Source organism: Scophthalmus maximus, chromosome 13, assembly GCF_022379125.1.
Source record: "Scophthalmus maximus strain ysfricsl-2021 chromosome 13, ASM2237912v1, whole genome shotgun sequence".
Taxonomy (NCBI): Eukaryota; Metazoa; Chordata; class Actinopteri; order Pleuronectiformes; family Scophthalmidae; genus Scophthalmus; species Scophthalmus maximus.
Window position 1 is genome coordinate 24698128 of NC_061527.1, and position 22823 is coordinate 24720950.

The 22823-nt window shown below is 42.7% G+C and overlaps 1 protein-coding gene across 5 annotated transcripts in view; it reads left to right on the forward strand.

Annotated features, from left to right (window-relative positions):
* The window catches only part of slc5a9 (solute carrier family 5 member 9), a 30651-nt gene that overhangs the window by 6333 nt on the left and 1495 nt on the right, over window positions 1-22823 (forward strand). For 2 of the 5 annotated variants that reach the window (XM_035647791.1, XM_035647794.1), the window contains 9 exons: window positions 15402-15566; window positions 15770-15875; window positions 16447-16527; window positions 16748-16953; window positions 17386-17521; window positions 19788-19895; window positions 20231-20381; window positions 21950-22118; window positions 22387-22602. In XM_035647791.1, the coding sequence (XP_035503684.1) occupies window positions 15402-15566; window positions 15770-15875; window positions 16447-16527; window positions 16748-16953; window positions 17386-17521; window positions 19788-19895; window positions 20231-20381; window positions 21950-22118; window positions 22387-22602 (1338 nt within the window). Of the gene's footprint in view, window positions 1-13402; window positions 13469-15401; window positions 15567-15769; window positions 15876-16446; window positions 16528-16747; window positions 16954-17385; window positions 17522-19787; window positions 19896-20230; window positions 20382-21949; window positions 22119-22386; window positions 22603-22823 lie in introns of all 5 variants that reach the window. The other 3 variants (XM_035647790.1, XM_035647793.1, XM_035647795.1) reach the window with 3 other exon arrangements.

Below are 22823 nucleotides of genomic sequence, written 5' to 3' on the forward strand. Positions count from 1 at the left end.
TTACCCAGGTCTATAGCAAAGTCATTGGACCCGGGGCTGAATGACGATTAAATGTTTTCAAACTGCAGAAAATGCCAGGCGTTGTTTGGCCAGTGTGAAAGAGGCTAGAGAGATAGGAAACGGGTGTTAACCATTCCTTAAGGGAGGAGTGTGAATCAAAGTAACTTTGATCACATTGGCTGAGAGACTGACTTGGGGGAGGACCTTCTGCTCTAAGCCTAAACAATTCCTCCATGTGTGAGCAGAGGTCTAACTCTGCTGAGTGCAGATCTTCTAATAGCTCTTTCCAACCAAAATTACCGTGTAGACCCGGGTTTTTAAACGCGGGTCGACCCGCGTTTAATTGGCATTGGCCACTTTCACACTGCGAGCAGACCAGGGTCTGATGATCGTGTAGAAACAGTTGGTGGCCATAGATGGCGGTAGAGAGCGGTGCGCGACATTAAACAAAGAAGAAAAACAGTGTAGTAAACAACAGAAAGCATGGTAGCCAGTTAGCCAGTGGTCAACGTTACCTTATATCTTGTACTTGTCACTCTTTCAAAGTTTACAAACTCAGCGATGTGTTACGAGCCAAGCCAGGTGGCCATATGGGGTTTGAAGTGTGTGTGTATGAGAGAAGAAGAAGGTTGGTGCTGCACGCTGTGTTTGTGTACGTAGCTGCAGCCACAAGGAGAAAGGGCTCTGCACACCATCCATGTTAGCGACAGTTTATGGCCACTGTGTAACGAGAAACCGCCTGATGAGGCCGTGTATGTCCGCCGAAGGATTGAAATAAAGTGCCCTGTTCTAAACCTCATCAATGATCTGGATTGTGTTAGTTGTTACCACCAACGAGCAAAAGCTAGGCTAAGCCAGCTAGCTACATATGAGGTCTCTTTACTACAGTTCGGAGGCTGCAAGCTGGTGAGGTAACAGCAGTTACCGATGGAGGAGTAGAGCCTTCATTGCCTCCGTCATGGCGCAAATTAGCGCGTTCACCCGGGTGTGATGTTCACATCAATGCCGATCGGAGGTGAAGCCGATTATTACTTGGTCTATTGCAGAGTCATTTGACCCGGGGCTGAATGCCAATTAAACGTTTTCAACCTTTAGAAAATGCGGGGTTAGGCCAGTGTGAAAGGGGCTTAAGTAGCGTAGGGCTTTCCTATTAGCTGTCTTAACTTCCTGGAGCAGACTAGAATTTTGGGCTCTTAGGGAAGGTACCTCCACTTCTAATGCTGATTTTCTCTGAAAGGCAAGGTTATTTTACCTGTGAAAAATCCGAAACAAACATCTTAACAATGGGCCTTTAGATACAGTTTGTGTATCGCACCGGTTGTTTAGTAGTGATACTATTTCTTTCCTACACTCACTGAAAATTCAACTTGTTGATAAATTCAGGGTAGCCTGGGTTTAGGCTCTGCTCAAGGGAAGAAATGAACTGCTCCACACAGGGGTTCTCCATTGTTGTGTGGGATGAGGTGTTATCTTATGCTAATTGGTTATGGTTTAGCTTAAGCAGACACCTGGTAATGTAGAATGGTTCTTTACTCTAAGGCCCTGTCTACACGAATGTGAATTTGTTTTGAATCACTCTTGGAATCTATGTCCCAGGCTGGAAAAGATAAATCTCCCCCCCTGCGTTTGTGTGTTTGAGTTTGTGTGAATGCCAGATATGCATACGATGATGTCAGAGCAGAAATGCCCTTCACCTGTGTCTCCACACAGCTGAGTACATGTGGAAGTAGCATCAGCTGTAAACTTTTCCATGTTTTCCTCCCCACCATGGCCTAAGGTAGAGCTGACATGTGGTGAATGTGTCTATCGCTGTTACATTCTGAACATCTGATTTCTGCCTTGCAGTTTCTTGCCTGATGACTAGAAGTATCACAACATCTGAAGCAAATGTTGTTTTCGTTGAGGAATAATTTGCATTCATTTAAATGTAGTGATAAAAAGTGTTCCACCATGGCGCTTATCAGTTATTCATTCACACTCGGGGATTGAACGGGACGAGAGGCTGATGGCTCCAAAATATATAATTTATAATTATCTTTAATAGTCTTCTGATCCATAAAAACCTTTGTAAAAGGTAAACAATAAAATGGCATACAGCTACGCAGTAGCTATATTTAAACACCAGACTTTGCACTAAGCAACAAGGTGGTTAATACAATAGCTGTGCCGTTAGCTACAGCAGTAGTAAGACAATAAGCTGTGCAGTTAGCTATAGCAGCAGATTACAATAAGCTGTGCAGTTAACTATAGCATTAATTGGACAATAAGCTGTGCAGTTAGCTATAGCAGTAGTAAGACAATAAGCTGTGCAGTTAGCTATGCACTAAAACAATCACTTAATTTAGGTAACACTGGTGCAACGGGAGAGGTCAAAAAGTTATCATAATATTTAGGATCCACCTCATGTGGCAGGGAAACAACACAATTCAAAAAAGGCAAAAAATAACACTGCACACAAGAAAATCAACACACAAGGAATATGCAGATTTCCATCATACTGCCATTAACCAATGAGCACACGAGGGTCTCTATGAAATAATAGTGAACCTACAAATCCCAGTTGACCAAGTTACAGTTCTTATGATTGCACATTACCCACAAGTCATATTGCACATTAACCACAAGTCATATTGCACATGCCGAATCTAAATTAATGCCAGAAGTAAACAAAAAAAAAAACAAGACGAAAACAAAATTAACAAAAAGGCCCTTACTCTAAAATAACTCTATAGGGAAAAAACAGTGACAGTCAAAATATTGGACTTGAAGACAATCATGTACAAATCAACATATTATAGACATATTAAGTGACCTTCAGGGATATTTTAGCAAGCATTGTATTCCAATAAAAAGTATATAATATTTCTGTACCTTTAACTGATCCGTTTCACCCAGACCGGTGACCTGTTTAATGTCTGGTGACACATTTATAATCCTCACTCAAAATGTGCACCATGGCCATACAGAGACAAGCAGATGACTGGCGGCTACGGTGAAATAAAAAAAAAAGAGATTTGGCTGTACATTTTCAACAGATGTAAACTTCAGTATGATACTGTCAAAGGACTTGCATACTGCGTTTCCTGCATGCCTATACGGCGACCGCTCTGACCACCACAACAAACTGCTGATTCTGGGCTCTAAAGGGACAAATGCGTATTATTTGACTACCGTTCTCTATGCGATCTAAAGTTACACGATTTGATAATGTAACTAATTGAATACAGAACCTACCACAAACAAATGTTTGCTGTCAGTCACGCTGTGTCTACGCTTCCGCGTCCTGTGAACCAGTAGTAGAGAGAGAGAGAGAGCGCACCTTGTTTCTGTTGTCCCTAAATAACTTTCTGACCGGAAGGATAGCGTGTGAGCTACGGTGGTTCGTATATTTATTATATATAATTTTTTAGGTTCCCACAGACGTGCCCCCATTTTAAAAGGTCACCGTCCTGGTGACACGTTACAGCCAAGGTCTAAACACAATTTTAACTTCTTCGTTGTTTGCAGCGTTGGTCACCTGTGGATTTCTAGCTGAGATAGCAAGGGTGTGGTTTACTGACCTTGGAAGGTTAAAGAGGTTACTATGATGCCCTGCTTTGCTTATTTGAGACCGCCTTTGTAGTATGTTGGGTTCCTCTGTTGCCTTAACATTTACCTCATTACTGCGTCGTTTCCCTGTACTTGATCTAGGGTGGATGGAGGGGTACCAGGGCTAGGGCTTAAGGTTTGACTAACCGGATCAGGTGAAGTAGGGGAAGGGGTCTGAGCTGTCTGCCAGTCTGGTTCCATGGTGAGCACAACTCCCTCTGTGTCACTGTCTTCGTCCACTATATTGGGATTTGACTGCTGAGGAGGATCACCTGTCAGGCGATCACCTTTACTGGACTCTATCTCTGGGGCGTATTGTAAAAACCCTTCCTTTTCATACATATTTTTTTAACTACATAGATGACTGGGTCCCAAGCATCCTGAATCCTGAAAACCACCTGTGGGGGTGGCTCTTCCGGTAAACCAAAGTTCCAGGGGAAAGAAGGGAAGATGCTGTTGGCTGGTAATGTCTATTTCTTCGTTCTGCTGCCGGCTGAAGCTGCTCCTTGAAAGAAGATAGACCGAACTCAGACGATTTTTGTATTTGTCCACCCAGTCCTGTGCTGATCTGGAAGTGGGTTCCTCTGATACACCCAGCAAAAAATCCATGGGCAGTTGGGCTTTTTGACCAAACATGAGTTCATATGGCGAATAACCCGTAGACTGGTGTTCTGTGGTGTAATAGGCAAAGAGCACCTGAGGTAAGTATTGTGGCCATTTTCTTTTCTTGTCCTGGGGGAGGGTGCGCAGCAAGTCATGCAAGGTTCGATGATATCTTTCACATTGTCCATTGGCCTCAGGGTGGTTTAGTGTAGTTCTACTTTTTTAAAATCCCGTACAGATGGCATAGTCGTTTCAGAAGGTCTCCTTCAAAGTAGGGCTGGACGATATATCGAGTTTTTAAAATATATCGTTATATTTTCAAACACGATATAGGATTAGACAATATTATGTATATCGAGATTTATGTTGCGTTAAAATAACGTTATCAGTTTCTTTCGTGCAGTCGCCAGTACGCCTATTTCTCCTCTCCCTGTCTGTCTCTCAAACACAACTTCGCCTCGCCCCGCCTCTCTTTCTCTCTGAGAGAAACCGCAAAACCAATACCTTCCCCTCCCCTACCCGCTCACACTAGTCCTGCAAGATGGAGAAGGAGACAGATACAGATGAGAGAGGAGAAGAGTTAAAGTACAATAGGAGGAGTGTATGAAACTTCGTGCTGCAACCCAGAACGTGAAGCCATCACAGCCTGCACCAAAACAAACCACGTTGCAATCATCATTCAGCCTCGCTGTGCCTTATGATAGGAAAAGCGATAAGTGGGGCAATATTACCAATGCAGTGGCCTAACACATCGCAAAAGATATGGTGCCCGTTGCAACAGTGCAGCAGGACGGCTTTATACAGCTGCTAAAACCCCTTGACCCAAGATACCGGTTGCCCAGTCGCAATTATTTTGCAAGAGAAGAACTGCCAAAAATGTATGCTGAAGTCCTACGAGTCTTGCCGCTTAACCGCTAATGTGTCTTACTTCGCGCTGACCACCGACATGTGGCCCAGCAGGACCTGTGAGCCGTACATGAGTGTGACAATACATATCATGGACAACTGGGAGATGCAAAGTGCCTGTCTACAAACCAGCTACATTTCAGAGGACCACACTGGAAAGAATATAGCTGGAGCCCTGCAGGATGTCCTCACAAGCTGGAACCTCAACCCAACAGGACTGGTTGCCATAACAACCGACAACGGGAGTAATGTTGTCAAAGCAGTGCAACAAGTGGCTGAGGATGCAGTGTTTTGGTCACCGACTTCATCTGGCCATTGTTGAGTGCAATGTTGAATGACACTAGTCGGGGGGAAATAAATAAATGCCAGGCCTAATGCTTAGTAGAAACATTGTTTATAGTAATATGCTTATTGACCACAAGATAATCTTATTTGAAATGTTTAGGCTAAATAGGGAATAATCATCAGTATAAAGATTCTGAAATTGAAATTACTGAAAAGTAATTTCCATAAACTACAACATCTATCAAAAGGGGTTTGTGTATGTGGATAGTCAGACTGCCAGCTATGAGGAGACTTGGATGCATTTTTAGTAATCTAGCATATGATATTGCACAGATAAAAATATACAGGTGTTTCACTCATTTGATGGTGGCTTTAGTAAAAAAAATGTAACCAATAAGCACAACAGGTCATGGACATCACTATTAAACACAGATGGAAGTCTTTGAGTGATCTGCTGCTTAACATAAAGAAAAATCTTAGTTGTTAAAAGATATTTTAAAATTGTGTGCATTACAGGACAAGGTATGAATGACACCCGCATCACCCGGGCCATTTCTCTGTGTAACAGAGTTGTCAGAAGCTTCTCCTACAGCTGGAAGAAGAGAAGAGAGCTGGCTGAAGTGCAGATGCAGCTGGGTGTGCCAGGTCACCAACTCATCCCAGAGGCAGCTACACGCTGGGGATCAAGGCTGCAAATGATCGAGAGGGTCGTGGAGCAGGAAAGAGCACTTGCAAAAGTCCTGTCGGCTGACAAAAAACCCCAACCTTTTGTCCCTACTTGGCAAGACATAGAGGTCCTGGAGGCAATCCAGAAAGCTCTGAAACCCCTTCAAGACTTCACTGACACTCTTTCAGAAGAGGAGTACGTTACCCTCTCATACGTCAGACCTGTGCTACACCTGTTTAATACTACTCTCCTGGCAGATGAAGAGGGCACTAATGAGCTGTGCAAAACCATTAAGACCACTCTGGATAACCTCAATGGCAAATACTTAGAACCATCCACCAGTGACCTATTGGAGATTGCCTCTTTTTTAGATCCACAGTTCAGGGCAAAATACATCCAGGCAGAAAGAATGGATGTGCCGAAACGTAAAGTCATCTTGGAGGCGGAATCAGAGACTCTGCAAGATGATCAGGGAAGCTGTCTGTCTGAGCTGCGTGATCCAGCTGTACATGTGAACCAAGGAAATGCAGCAGTGGCAATTTTACCCACAGTTAAAAGGAAGAAATCACTGGCAAGCTTCTTCAAGCACAGCACAGCCACCAGCACCACACTCACTTAGAGGGAGGCAGTAGAAAATGAACTTTCTAGCTACCTGCAGTCAGTTTGTGTAGAGAGTGATGAAGACCCTCTCAAATGGTGGAAAGAACATGAAGTTGCCTTTCCAGCACTGAGCCGCCTGGCGAAGAAGTATCTTTGTGTGCCAGCCACCAGCTCCCCTTCTGAAAGGGTTTTCAGTTGCAGTGGGAACATTGTAACCTGCCAGAGGGCATCCCTGAATCCTGACTCAGTTGACAGGCTAGTTTTCCTGGTACAAAACCTATAACATGTTCAGTAATAGGCCTGGCCTGTTATTTTTGTTCTGTATCTGTTCTGTTAACATTTTCATTATTTGCACAGCTCTATGTATGTTGTTATGCAAGAAGGGAGCATTTTTTCAATTTATTTTAATTTAAGGAGCGTTTTTATTTGATATCATTATTTATTGCCTATTATTATTTAACAAGAGTTTACTTTATTTTTGTGACAATTTCATGTCCATCTGCAGCTGGTTATTAAATTTGCCTGTGTGACATTTGGCACATTGATTTGACTTGGAACTGACTTTGTTTTTGACATTTCTTTACGGAAAAAGTTGAGTATCGCCGTCAGCTAAAAAATATTGAATAATGACTTTTGGTCCATATTGCCCAGTCTTACTCCAAAGCTCCTTCCTTGATCGTTGTCAATAGGCACACCATAGGTGTGAAACCACTTTTCTGTCAGCACCTGGGCCACTGTACCAGCCAGTGGATCTGGTGTTTGGTATGCTTGGAAGCACTTCAAGAATACATCAGTGACCACCAGCACATTCTCTTGTCCATTACTGGCCTTGTACAATGTGGAGAAATCAATAGCAATAACTTTGAGTGGTTTCGAGGCAGACAGATTTCCCCTGAAGGTTCAGACTTTTGGTTGTACTGCTTTGGCCAGCATGCAATGGTTACACTCTTTACAATGTCTTTCAATGTCACGTCTCATAAATGGCCAAAAACATCTCTGCCTGATGAGGCTTGTGGTCCGTCAATGCCCTGATGATCATCATGGAGGTTTTTAAACACCTCTTTCTGCAAGCACTGATGCAACAAAAGTTGGAACACAGCTTGAGCTTCTCCTGGTGCTTGTACTTGGCGATACAGGATACCATCTCTCGTTCTTATTCTGCCCCCACTGTTGCACTAACTTCTTCACTCCTTTGTAAGCGTTGTCTTGTTTTGTTGGAGGCTTTCCTCTTCGCCAGTGCTGCGAATGCACCAATCACTGGGTCTCCGGCCTGTTAAGCCATTATATTAGCTTTGGGTCGTGATGGAAAAGCAGCAATAGCTTGACAGTTGGCCGCATCGACAGTTTGAGGCATGTCTAATGTCTGTTTGTGAACTTCATATGTCACCTTCAGGGAGTACGTAGGACAGGCTGTGTGAGTGCAACTGACTTGACAAAGCGTCTGCGTTACGATTTGCTGGACCTGGTCGATACTTGATCTCAAAATCAAAGACTGCCAGCTCTTATTCCCACTGTTGCTCCACTGCTCCCAGTTCCGCTGACTGCCAATAACTGAGGGGGTTGTTATCAGTGAACACTACAAATTTATTTCCTAGCAGGTATTCCCTAAATTTCTGGGTCACTGCTCATTTCACGGCTAGGAATTCCAGTTTACGAGAGCTGTAGTTGGACATATTCCTTTCTGTGGGTCTGAGGCCCCTGCTTGCGAAAGCAGTTGGTCGTCTTTTGCCATCCTGCTCCTGAGATAACACCGCCCCAAGTCTGGCATGACTGGCATCTATTTCGAGGACAAATGGTTTGGTGAAATCAGAATATCCCAGAACTGGGGCACTCACAAGTAGCCTCTTGAGTGTTTCAAATGCACTTTCACAGTAATCACTCCAACTGTTGCCTATAACGCCTTTCCCCAGGGCCTTGCATTTCTTCTTGGTGCCATCCATTTTAGCCACCAACTGTTGGAGTGGGGCAGCATGCTTTGCAAATCCCTCCACAAAACAGCAATAGTAGGTGGCAAATCCTAGGAATGATTGTAGTTCTGTGCATGTCGTAGGTCATACCCATTCGGCCACTGCACTGATCTTGGAAGGATCGTAGGCAACGCCAGCTGCTGAAATCACATGGCCCAAGTATTTGACCTCGGATTGAAAGAAATTACATTTCTGCAGTTTCAATTTCAGATTGTTTCTTGGAGATGAGTCAGAACCAGGTCAAGACGTTGGAGATGCTGGTCAAAGGATGAAGAAAAAATCACAATGTCGTCCAGGTACAACAGTAAAGACTGGAGACTCTGATCCCCAAAATTAACCTTCGAAAGGTGCTGGGGGCATTACAAAGCCCGAACGGCATTCGATTAAACTCAAAGAGCCCAAAAGGCGTACAAAAGGCTGTTTTTGCTTTGTCTTTCTCTGCCATAGGGACTTGATTGTACCCACTTGCAAGGTCTAATGTTGAAAACCACTGAGCGCCTGTGAGAGCGTCCAACGACTCTTCAATTCGGGGGAGGGGATAAGCATCCTTCCTCGTCTTGGCATTGAGCAGACTGTAGTCAATACACAACCTGATTTCTCCAGGGTTTTTTTAAACTACCACAATTGGAGAGGAGTATGGACTACAGCTTGGATGCACCACACCTCTGTCCAACAGCTCCTGAATGTGGGCTTTGACCTGTTCATACTGTGATGCCAGGAGTCTGCGGTAGCGTTGCCGCACTGGGCCATCATCCACGAAAGGAATTTCATGCTCCACCAGTGTAGTACATCCCAGGTCTCCCTTTCCCTGACTGAAAACTGTGCTGTACTTCTGCACAAGCTCTCTTCCTTGTTGCGTCTGTTCAGACAAAAGGTTCGACCATGAAAGACTGGAAAGATCAATGGCGGGAGAACATGCTGCAGTCACCTTTTAAATCACAGCTACAGTACTGTGGTCCTCTGTTTCTTCAAGCAGGACTGAGCTTCTCGATTTCAATGGGTCAACCATGTGCATCTCACCTAACTGTGTAAGGGGCTGCAGCCAAACATCGTCAGTGCCCACATTGACGATAGGAATTTCAACAGTGCCCTGATGGACCGAAAGAAGAGCTGATGAAACAAGAACACCTGCCGGAAGGTGATTTCCCATTACCAGGTGTTCAAGAAGCACTGATGGGTGCAGGAGGTTAGCAGCAGAAGGACAGGTAGTGTGTATCCACTTCAGGGAACCAGCAAGAAAGCAGACAGCTCGACCATAAACTTTGGCTTTACCCAAGTACCCCTGTGTGTTTAAAGCTTCAATGTGCTAACCCTCCTTACTGGCAGCTTGGAGAGCCGGTGACTCAAAAAGACTACAGCCAAACTGTTCAAAAACAGACGGTAACAGAGGCCAATGATATTCATTTCTAAGAGACCAGGCACAGCCAGCTGCGTTGGTTCATCTTCGGGGTCCTCTACAACCAACACACCCATTCGTGTCTGGGTCTTAACCAAAACAGTCACATCAAGCTCCACATTCCCTTTATAGGTGATTTTAAGTCAAATGGCAGCCTTTAGACGTAGCCAGTGACATTTTTTCAACAACCCGATACCTTTTGATTCCAAGTGTTCCACAAAGAAACATTCCCTGATTGTGGCGACCATTGGCCCTGTATCAAAAAGGCAATATACTGTGACACCCCCCATGCTGATCTCCACAACTGGGCAGTCTCCAATAAGTCAAGAGGGATCTTCCATTTGATCTTCAGGTAAGCTCGCAAAACCCTTTTTTGATGCCTTGCTCTCCGCACCAGAGGGGCCTAGTTTCCCGACGGCTGAGAGTCAGGGCCCCCTCCCACTGCACCCCAATTTCAGAGTCAAACCCTCCACTGGTCTTGGAGATGGTTAGGTTTACCCTACAGAACTTTGAAATAGGCCTGCTCTATTGCAACAATGGCAAAATGGTTTTCCATCCGCTTGGAAACGGAAGTGCTTAGCTGAGTTAGGATATGTATCACCCTCAGTAGGCTTTGGGAACTGAGGAGGCTGTGGGAACTGGACAGTGACATGCTTCATAATAGTATCTAATTGAGCTTGCTGTTTGCGGAGGCACTCTTTTATTTCAGCTACTTCATCTTTAAGCCTAGCAGTGACAGCATTTGTGCAGGCCTCAAAACTATCCACTGCCTCGGAGAATGTGTCACAAGAGTACCCCCTTGCTTACTTATTTCTGTCCACCTAATGGCAACAGCATGAAGGTCAACAAATGAAAAAGCTGGTCCTTGGATGACACGTCGCTTCAACTCTCTGTGCAACATGTCATCCAGCACATGTTCAATAAACTGATCACGCAAAAGCACATCAGAGATGGGAATGCCACAGGGCATTTTATGTATCTCAGCATCCAATTAAAGACTTAAGGATATGCGAGTCGTCACGTAAGGATTCCCCCTCTCACTGAAAAGTTGGAAAAACGTGTGTGCTGCTACATAGGACTGAGTGCAATTATAGTTTTCAATCAAAATGGCAAAGATTTTTCCGGGATATCTCTGTTGGCACTAGAGTGAAAATGAACCTAAGACTTGGCACCTCCATTTGATAAACAATAGCTGTTCAGGTAATGGCATATACCTAACCTCCAGACATCTGCATACCTCTTCAAACCATTGCTCAACTGTTAACAGATCAACTGACATTTTCCCCATGAACTTAGGACATTTACGTTCTCTAGGTACATAAACACAACACGGGTTTGTGGCTCTACTTGCCAGGCTTTTAGAAGAGGCCACATTAGGAGGTGCAGTAGAGGACCCTGCGACTGGGTCTGGTCCCTGTGATTATTCCCGCAGTTGCTCTCTCAACTTTCATCAGCTGTGCCATGAGGGCCTGTAGATCCTTCATCCTCCCAGTACACGTCCCAGACGGTCTGTAGATGTAGGCAAACTGGTTTTGCGGTTCCCTCATGGCCGACAACCTTTCACTGTTTTTCCACACTCTACCCTATGCTAAAAAGGGCCACAAAATAAAATATAAATAAAAAACACAAAACAAAAGAAACCCAGCCTCTAGATCCTGCCGATAACGCCAATTATGTAGTGATGAAAAGTGTTCCACGACGGCGCTTATCAGTTATTCTTTCACACTCTTATTCACTGAGACAGGTTCAGTCCAGAATGAACGGGACAAGAGGCTGATGGCTCCAAAAAATCTAATTTTATTTAACAGTCTTTGGCCTAAAGCTACGCAGTAGCTTTTATTTAAACACCAGCAATAAGGTGGTTTAGACAATAGCTGTGCAGGTAGCTATAGCAGCAGTAAGACAATAAGCTGTTCAGTTAGCTATAGCAGTAGTAAGACAATAAGCTTTGCAGTTAGCTATAGCAGTAGTTAGACAATAAGCTGTGCAGTTAACTATGCACTAACACAATCACTTAGTTTAGGTAACACTGGTGCAACGGGAGAGGTCCAAAAGTTACTATAATATTTAGGATCCACCTCATGTGGCAGGGTAACACTACAATCCAAAAATAACACTGCAAACAAGAAAATCAACACAAGGAATATGCAGCACACAAGAGGGTCTCTATGAATTAATAGTGAACCTACAACTCCCAGTTGACCAAGTTACAGTTCTTATGATTGCACATTACAAACAAGTCATATTGTACATTAAGCACAAGTCATATTGCACATGCCGAATCTAAATTAATGCCAAAAACAAGACGAAAACGAAATTTACAAAAAGGCCCGTTACTCTTAAATAACTCCGTAGGGAAAAAACTGTGACAGTCAAAATATTGCACTTGAAGACAGTCCTGTACAAATAAACATATTATAGACATATTAGGTTACCTTCTGGGATATTTTAGCAAGCATTGTATTCCATTAAAAAGTATTCAATATTTCTGTACCTTTAACTGATCCGTTTCACCCAGACTGGTGACCTGTTTAATGTCTGGTCACACATTTATAATCCTCACTCAAAATGTGCACCATGGCCAAAAACAATTATTTGACTGTACATTTTCAACAGACGTAAAATTCAGTTTGATATTGTTGAAGGATTTACATACTGCGTTTCCTGCGTGCCTATACGGCGACTGCTCTGACCACCACAACAAACTGCTGATTCTGGGCTCTAAAGGGACAAATGCATATTATTTGACAAACATTCTCTATGCGCTCTAAAATTACACGATATGATAATGTAACTAATTGAATACAGAACCTACCACAAACAAATGTTTGCTGTCAGTCACGCTGTGTCTACGCTTCCGCATCCTGTGAACCAGTAATAGAGAGAGAGAGAGAGAGAGAGAGAGAGAACGCACCTTGTTTCTGTTGTCCCTAAATAACCTTCCGACCGGAAGGAGAGCGTGTGAGCTACGGTGGTTCGTATATCTAATATATATATATATATTTTTTTTTTAAGGTTCCCACAGACATAAAGTTTTTCTCTAAAAGCCCTGCACCTTTTAAGTGAGTGTGGGTCTCCTGTGAATTGGGCACTGTTTGTTAGGGGTTAGGGGGGTTCGGTAAAAGGTGTCTGTGCTCTCCTTATGCGCTGAATTTCCTACTTTTGTTTTAAGGACTGCAAGAGGAGCTTTTGACTTTCCATACCTTTTCCAGAATGGTTGTCCACCTTAGCTGGGGTGGATGTGGTTTCTAAAACTGCTGACTTACAAGTGGGATCGTTTCTCATTCTTGCCTCATCTCGTATTAAGCGACAGAAGAAAGAAAATGGTGGAAAACTGACACAATGAGTCTGTTTGTACCTAGTCCTTTCCGACATCCATTTGTCTTGCAGATTATACAGGCGCTTGTCAAAAACTGGAGAAAATGCCATGTGCTGTGTCCAAATACAGCAGTCCTGGTAAGTAGCTGTCCTCTTTAGTTGACTCTACCTCTAGAAGTTGTAACAGGGGGGATTGAACCCAAGAGCAGTACAACATGGGGAGAGTTGGCAATGTCCTTTTTTGCAGCAGATCAGCAGGTTGGCAGAGAAAACAGGCTTAAGGCAGCCTGTAGCGTATACCAGGCAGAAGAGCAGGCACCCAGGAGCAATCCAGACGACCGGGGTGTACAAGCTTAGAGTCTGTAAGATGAGGCATTGATGGCTGGAAACTCACGACGAAGAGCAGGTACGGGGAGAAGCCAGGCCGCCGAGGAGTAGGGCAGACAGTGCTCCAGAAACACACTGACAAAGCTCGTAGTCGTGGACAGAAGGCAGAAGTGTTTACCGTGGCAGAGATGAGGCAGGGAAGTTGGGTGAAGCAGGGTCAAAGCCGGGAAATCAGTCCAAACGCTGGAAAGACTGTCATCGACGCAAAAAAACAATCTGGCACTGAGTCTGTGAACTGGAGAGGCTTATATACTGGGTCTGATTGTGGATGAGATGCAGCTGAGAGACCAGGTGAGGGGAATGAACTAATGAGGTGGGTGTGGCTGTCTGGCAGATAGGAGCAGAGGTGGGTTGAGTGGAAATTTACTGGAGCCAGAATGGAGGTGAGCAGACTATGACAGGAGTAGGTCCCCAAGCTCTCTGAGTTTTTGAGGATCTCTGTTGGAGAGTCTTGGAAAATGTTCAACTCTTTCAACGAGGGCTACCTCTATGGCTTCTGGCGTGCCATCCAAGTCACGGGGACTTCGCTCAGCCTTGAAGCAAAAAAGACATGTTGGCCAGTCCGTGGTACTGCAGTGAAAAATACAATGCGGCCGAGGTGCAAGCTGGGTACGCGCAGTGACTTCGTGTCCACAAAACGAGGATTCTTGCTTGGTTATGGTTAACGTAGTACGAGTGGCTGGAAGTCAGTCTGGTACTAAAGACTGATGTCAGGCGGAACGGAATTAAAATGTGGGTCGGATGGTTGTGAGAATCCAGTGGAGAATCCAGTGACTCATTTTCACTGGTTAATATATAACACGTATTAACATTGAAATCAACGATTTTAGCGATTTTATATAAACTTACATCCACATGATGTGGTCGGTGGCTGTTGCCGTCTGCATACATCCGCGGTTTCACGTCCGAGGCGAGTCCCGTAGAAGTCTGAGTAAACATCCGTGAAGTCCGCTAGCATAGGATGTAGCATAGCATTGCGGTGCATTCATGGACGCGCAGAGCGAGATCCAGAACGCGGTTCGCTCGTCCTCATGACCCAGAGGCACGACGGGAAGGCCTGCTACTGCGCAGAGTCATTCGGCCCACGTCCAGGAAGTAACGAAGTCAGAAAACTTTTTTGGCACATGCGCCAAAAGGTGGGCAACTTTCGTAGAAATTAATGGTGCGGCCATCTTGTCTGGGCGACATCCGTTATCCTCTTTTTAATTATTAAATCTAAGGTGCCATTACAGTCCTTCATAACACGCCTTTCCCAGACCTTGCCCAGACCCAGGGCTGGGTGGTTGATGAGCGCAGCCTTTTTCACTACTCTGCCCTCACTGCTTTCCCGACGCAGCTATGCAGATAGCTAACTCCTCCATTGACGACTCAGGAAAGTAGTTGTCATTTCATCAACTTTAATTCAAAAGGCGTTCAATAGACAGAGTGAAAACTGCAATAAAAAATTAACTTGCATCAGTAATGCATAATCATATCCCCATAAACAAGTTCAATGTGCAATAAACATTCCACAACACATCAAAATAGTCTGCTTGTGCTCACATGAACTGAACAGGCCAAGTTAGACAAGCAGGTGTCAGCTTTCTGTTGTCCTTGAATCCTGTGTAATATGGATTCAGTGTATTAACTGTAAAGTAAAAACAATACAATTTTTTGTAAACACTCTCTTGTGTGTCCTGTGCAGGCAGCCTGGGTCCTGATAGCTTTGGGCTGGATCTTTATACCTGTCTACATCTCTGCTAATGTAGTAACCATGCCCGAATATCTGGCTAAACGCTTTGGAGGCCAGAGGATAGGAATCTATATGGCTGTCCTCTCACTCATTCTCTACATTTTCACCAAGATATCTGTAAGACACATCCACATTTATATTTATTAATTTGGCAGATTCCTTAATCCAAATGTATATACAAATGAGGAGTAATCTCTCTCTCTCTCTCTCTCTCTCTCTCTCTCTCTCTCTCTCTCTCTGTGTGTGTGTGTGTGTGTGTGTGTGTGTGTGTGTGTGTGTGTGTGTGTGTGTGTGTGTGTGTGTGTGTGTGTGTTGCCCAGACAGATATCTTTTCAGGTGCATTGTTCATTCAGGTGTCATTGGGCTGGGATCTTTATCTGTCCACAGGCATACTGCTGCTGGTCACTGCTGTTTACACTGTAGCAGGTAAACACACACTAATGTTAATAGGTAGGGTGTGGACGCACACACACACACACACACACGCACACACACACACACACACAAACACACACACACACACATCGGTTTTCACAGCGGTCACATACATTTGTAGAATAATTCATTTTGAATTCCCCTCCATCCATAATGTGTTTCCTCATATATATATACAGTTGAAGCTACAGTTTGAGCTTCACTTCGCTGTAATCTAACTACCAGCAAATAAACTACTGAAATTAAATATTTAAATATATTAATGGATTGTGAAAATTTACTGTAAACGAGGGAGGAGTAGAGTAGAGTAGAGTAAGTTCAAGGATTGTAACACAATTTAACTTTTTGGTGTAGAAAAAAAGTCAGACCCAATCCAAAATTTATATTTCATCAGAAAGTCAATTATTTATTTAAAAGCTCAAAATCCTTTTCACTCAATGGCCTTTGTTACCTAAAAACATTTGTGACACCATAGGCCAACTGGCCTTGCCTTCTTGTGTGTGTGTGTGTGTGTGTGTGTGTGTGTGTGTGTGTGTGTGTGTGTGTGTTTGTGTGTGTATAGGTGGTTTGGCAGCAGTGATCTACACGGATGCACTCCAGACTGTGATCATGGTTGGGGGGGCCTTTGCACTAATGTTCATAGGTAGGGTCCGCGGGCACACACACACACACACACACACACACACACACACATTTCTATTCCTCTTTATTAACTTTTGTTCAAAAAGTAAACTGATAATGATGCTGATTAAAGCATTATATATATATATAAACTGTACCAGTAGTGAGTATTATTGAGTGAACATTTTCATGTCAGATATTTCATTGATACCAAAGTATTTCATTTTTGGTACATTTTCCAGCATTCTCCAAAGTTGGCTGGTATGAGGGCCTTGTGGACCTTTACATGTCAGCTGTTCCCTCAGTGACAATCGCCAACACCACCTGCCACCTACCTCGTAGTGATGCCTTCCGTATGCTCAGAAATCCCGTGTCAGGGGATTTACCCTGGCCCGGTCTGGTGTTTGGGCTCACAGTACTGTCTACATGGGTGTGGTGCACAGATCAGGTGAGTTTTCTTCCAATAATGCATGTTTTACCAGGTAAGTAAAATCATTTTGTAGCAATTATATATATAAAAATTATATATATATATATATGTATAGAGAGAGAAATAAAATGTATCAATTGGGTAGCTCAATCAAGCGATCTGATTGGTTCATAGCCATGGTATATTGAGCGTTTACCACGGCTATGACGTTGAATCAGTTTGCACAGGTCCGTATCCCTCCGCGACTTAGAAAGTAATGACGTGAGTAGAGCTCTGTAGTAGCTACGGAGTGAAGTTGAGGAAACTTAAGAGCAAACTTACGAAAAGCACACGGTCAGCTTGAATGGCGTGGGCTGGCGAACCCAGCTCCCATCTCGTGGCCTTCTTACTGTGTGTGTGTGTGTGTGTGTGTGTGTGTCTGCGTGCGTGTGCGTGTGCGTGTGCGCCCAGGTAATAGTCCAGAGATCTCTGTCAGCCAAGTCTTTGTCTCATGCCAAAGCCGGCAGTGTGTTGGGAGGCTACCTCAAACTGCTGCCCATGTTCTTCATTGTCATGCCAGGCATGATTAGCCGAGCACTGTTCCCAGGTCAGTATGTCTCCCTCACTCTGTTGGACTGTCACATCAAATGTTCGATCAACACCCCATTAAACCAGACTTGAAAAGAGGGCCTGTGGTCAGTGGGGATTAACTTCTTTGATCTGATGTCTCAGAATGAGTCTGGGCTCAACAGTCAATAAATATTGTAATATAAATTAAATGTAATATAATATATGAACAAACCCTAATAAAGATAGGTGTTCCTTCAAATATATATTCATTCCTGAAGTTTCCAGCGGTGTAGTCTTATCCTGGCGTTCTGTCAACATTGACAAATTACCTTCCCCTTTTCCTGCCTACTCCACTTTAATAAGTTACCAAACCAACCAGCGCTACAACCTCAAAGAGTGTCATTTGAGTATTGTACATCAATATTTAGCTCTAAGCAGTGCATGTGGTTAAAATCAGGATTTATCCTGTGGGTTTACTTGTGGACACTGCTGAAACAAACCCACATTCAACCTGGCCGCTACTGATACCAGCCCCACTCTCAACACTTCCCATATGTGCCGAATTGCCAGACCCCTTGAGAGCTTTGGGGATTCATTCACGCATCAGTCAGACAATAGTTATGGTCCTTGTTGGTTTATTTGCCTGTGGACTTTGGCGAGATAGTGTGCTTAAGTGAAACAACTTTTAATGCCTGTTTATGATAATGCTTGTTTTGGATTTTGATTTAAATGCTTTTAAAATTCCTGCCACTGCCATGATTCAGCATCATGTACATTGTGTAAGAACTAGTAGAGTACTGTAAAAGTACACCCATTACACAACTATCCCAATTAAAATGCTTCTTTATTTCAGTATACATCAGCTTTATGTGGCCTATAGCTTTAGAAGTCTGCACACAGTATATACTATCTTACGCAGCTATGATTAGGGTTGGTACACAATACACACCAGAAGTGATAAAGTAGTTAAGATAAAGTATAGATTTGGATTTCATGAGGTCATTACATTGGGGCTTTGCACAAAATATTGAGAAAAAAAGCCCACAGTAAAATCTTTTGAACTATACCTTTATCTTGTCTGTTTTTTGTAACTACAGTGATCAAGTGCATCCTCTTTGCTTTAATCATCCTTGAGATGTTTCCAGAACTTGACTGGACTTGACCACCTGTGGCAAACTAAAGTGATTGCACACAGTTTAGAAAGGCTCACACCTTTGAATATAATGTCCCATAACCTGTCATGTCAGAACCAAGCCGCGAGCAGGGTGGCTTTAGTAATGAAATGGAAGAAGTTTGGAACTATCAGGACTTATTGTAGTTTGCCGTCTGGCAAACTGAACGACTGGACAAAAAGGGTCTATATTTTTTATTAATTATTGAAATACCCTAAAAACATGTATTCACTTTGTCATTTTATTTCAATGAATGTAGATTCATGGGGTAAATATGTTTTAGATTTCATTTAAGATGAAATCTACAACAAAATTAAAGTGTTGGAAAGTTTTCTGAAGCCATCGTAGCTAGTTTTTTTCGATTGCTAAATGACAGTGGGCACAACTCGAGCCACGTGCAAAACTCTAACCACAGTCTGCATTACCAACAGTCGCCTGAGCTGAGTTTACAACACCTGCAAAACTCATTCCTAACAACACAACTCTTCACACACGCCTCAAAACAGGCTCAGTGCAGCGAAACACTTTGAACAATCCTCATGGAGACAACACATACTCAGAACACACTGAGAGTAAAAACACAACCATCAAACACCAATACAGAAATTTGAAACTTTTAATCTTTACAGTTTGAATTCACACAGATGAATTTTTTCTTTCTAAATGTTTCCCTATATATATATATATATATATATATATATACAGTACCAGTCAAAAGTTTTGACTGGTTCTGTATATATATATGTATATACATATACTGTTTTGTGTTCACTAACAAGTCTAAAACAAGACTGAAATCAGCTGAAATTGCAATCAGCAGTGTTTGAAATGCACCAGACCGAAATCCATTCTGTTTTGAATGTGTGGTTAACAGTTTTGACAGCAGTGTTTTAGCATTTGAACAAAGTGCTTTGAATCCATACTGTTGTGCATATTGGGGCTGAAGCCAATGGATGGAAGTGTGTAACTTTTGAAAACTTTGTTCAAGCAATGAAAAACAAACAAGTTTGCTGCTGTACAGACTGTGGTTAGAGTTTTGTCAATGTGGCTCTAGTTGTGCCCACTGTCGTTTAGCAATCCAAAAAAACTGTAATTAATGTTTTACATCTCTGTATTTGTGTGTGTTTGCAGATGAGGTAGGGTGTGTGGATCCAGAGGTGTGTCAGAGTGTGTGTGGAGCTTCAATTGGTTGCTCCAACATCGCCTACCCTAAGCTAGTGGTAGAGCTAATGCCTGTGGGTCAGTTACACACACACACACACACACACACACACACACGCACATACACCAGCTCATTTTCAAGAGTAGATAAGGGTTCAGTTACCATCGTAATACCAATGTATTTCGTCATTGATGTAATTGATTTCCTCCCATATGACAAAACTTAATTCATTAAAAATATAGACCTCTACTCTTTGTCCCTCAAAATCAAATGTTAAAACCAATGTCAAAATTAACAATTGCTGAACATTTATGTTTGTGCTACATGATTGTTTTAGTTTTTTCCCGTGTAAATATAAAATTTTAATAATAACGATGAGTGTGACAACTTTTTGATCCTTCCCTCTGTGCAGGTCTTCGTGGTCTGATGCTAGCTGTGATTTTAGCTGCTCTGATGTCCTCTCTGACCTCCATCTTTAACAGCAGCTCCACTCTGTTCACATTGGACCTCTACCACAAAGCCAGGCCCAAAGCTTCTGAGAGGGAACTAATGATTGTTGGAAGGTGGGATTGTAAAGATTAAGCAGCAAAACCACTACAGACGTCAGAAATTGAGCCTCATAAACACCCCCCGCCCACTAAACACATCAACAAATTCTGAAAAAGGCTGAAAAAGGCTGCAACCACAGATCATCCCAAAGTACTCTATTTAGCTCTCCCTCTCTGCACTGCTGTGCATGTAGCCTCTGTGAGTGTGTTCGTGTGTGTGATCTGTTCTCTCTGATTTACTGCATTCCCCAGTCTTCCATCAAACCATCCACAAAGTTCTACCACTGCTGGTACAACGTACGACATGTAAAGTAAATCACATTTACAGTCTTCAAAATGTACCTGGAGCCGCACACATCTTGCTAATAGAACTTGTGAGCTAATTTACAGATTTATAAACAGTGGGATCCAAACGTCTTAGACAGTCTGAGAGTGTTCTGGATATTACGACAGATGATACTTAAATGTCGAGAATTTATTTGCTAAGGTAAAAAATTGACTACAATGTAACAGAAACTACATTAAAACTAAACCAGGGAGGTAGACAGCTTGAGAGCATTGTTTCTGTGTGAGCAGTCTGAGTCTGGAAGAAGGTCTCTCCTTGTTTTTATTTGGCATCTATGTAGAACCACCTTGCATTGAGCGAGATGCTCCATATCTGCTGAATGTTAGAACTTCAGTGACATTTGATTCTTACTTTCTGAATTTACCATACAGTAGGTAAAACTTTTGATTACAACAATTGTCTGGTTAAGGGATTCATCTTAAAGGATCAGTCCAGTAAATCATGTATGCTAACAGCTTTTCTTACTGACACCCATACCACAATGAATGCAAGTGGGGCTGTCACCTTAAAATTAGATTTTCCTCTTTCAAAGGGGTTGTTTTAATCTGGGTCAACTCACAGACACTTGAGACTTGCTGCACCTAGCTACTGTATCATAATGTAATGCATGTCTATACTTAATTATGTTAATAGTGTTAAAACAGAGTGAAATTCATAGAATGCCCTGTGATTATTACCTGATAGTGAGTTCACATGTTGAAGGTCTGCGGACAGAACTCGGCTGATATGAAGCATCAAGTTTAGAAGATGCGATGTTTGGAAACTCAACAAGGAACACAAATAATAACCAGACAAGAGTGCTGTAAAAATTTTTGACAGTTGGTTGGTGTATGAAAGTTATTTTGTTGAAATGTAGGCGAGTCTCTCCAATTGGTAGCCATCTTTACAAAGCCCCAGGATATTTATTTAGACCAGGCTCCTATATAAATGAAAAGGAACCTCTAACTGCACGTTTTTATATATAAAAACTGTATGTATATAAATCGTATTTTAAAAAATCGCACTAAATGTTTCGTCATCTTCTTCCTACAGGTCATACTTCTAATATGCATGAGCAAGGTTTCAGAGCACCAAGCTCTTTAACAGCTGAGTAACAGCGCTGTAACATGGCACGATCAGCTCATTCCACATATGTGAGAGTTTATCAATGACGTTTGAATAAATGAGGTTGACGCATTATAATAATAATAACAATAATAATAATAATAATAATAGTAATACCATGTATATTTTTCAGGGTGTTCATCCTGGTCTTGGTGTGTGTTAGTCTGTTGTGGATTCCAGTCATTCAAACAGCCAACAGTGGGCAGCTGTTTGATTATATCCAATCAGTTACCAGCTTTCTAGCCCCACCCATCACGGCTGTATTCCTAATGGCTATCTTTTGGCCACGTGCCAACGAGCAAGTAGGTCTCTCTCTCTTTCTCTCTCTGTACACTACACTCCAATACTATTGCTTGCATGGTTGATGCTTATAGTTTAAACGATCAGAGGGGTGATGCATACCCAGTCTGCACTGTATATACTACAATTAGGTAATGCAAATCTTCTTTTATATTGTAATGATGCCATTTTATAATTACTTCATCATGGCATTATTTATAATGTTTGATGACGAATTATGGCAGTTCCCTATGACTCTGCATTCATTATTTTGTTTTTGTGTGTCTAAAGGGTGCATTCTGGGGTCTGATGACTGGACTAGTGGTGGGACTGATCCGTATGGTTCTGGAGTTCTTCTACCATGCTCCTTCCTGTGGTCAGCCTGAAAGTCGGCCTGCTATCCTGGCTGATGTCCACTACCTGTACTTTTCTCTCATCTTGCTGGCTCTCACCTGCCTTGTCATTGCTGCTGTCAGCTTGGCCACTGCCCCAATACCTAAAGAACATGTAAGAAACATGCCACACATTGCACAAATAGCACTTTTCATCTAATGTGACACAAAGCGCTTTACTAGATAAAAGTGATGAAAACAATTCGCCTCCACATCCATGCCCCGAGTAAAGCACTATAACAGGGACAGGAACAGAGAGACACTGTTGTAAATTGAACGTTAGGTAAAAAAAATAAAAGATAAAGTGAAATTATAAAATGCGAAAAGAGAGCTGAA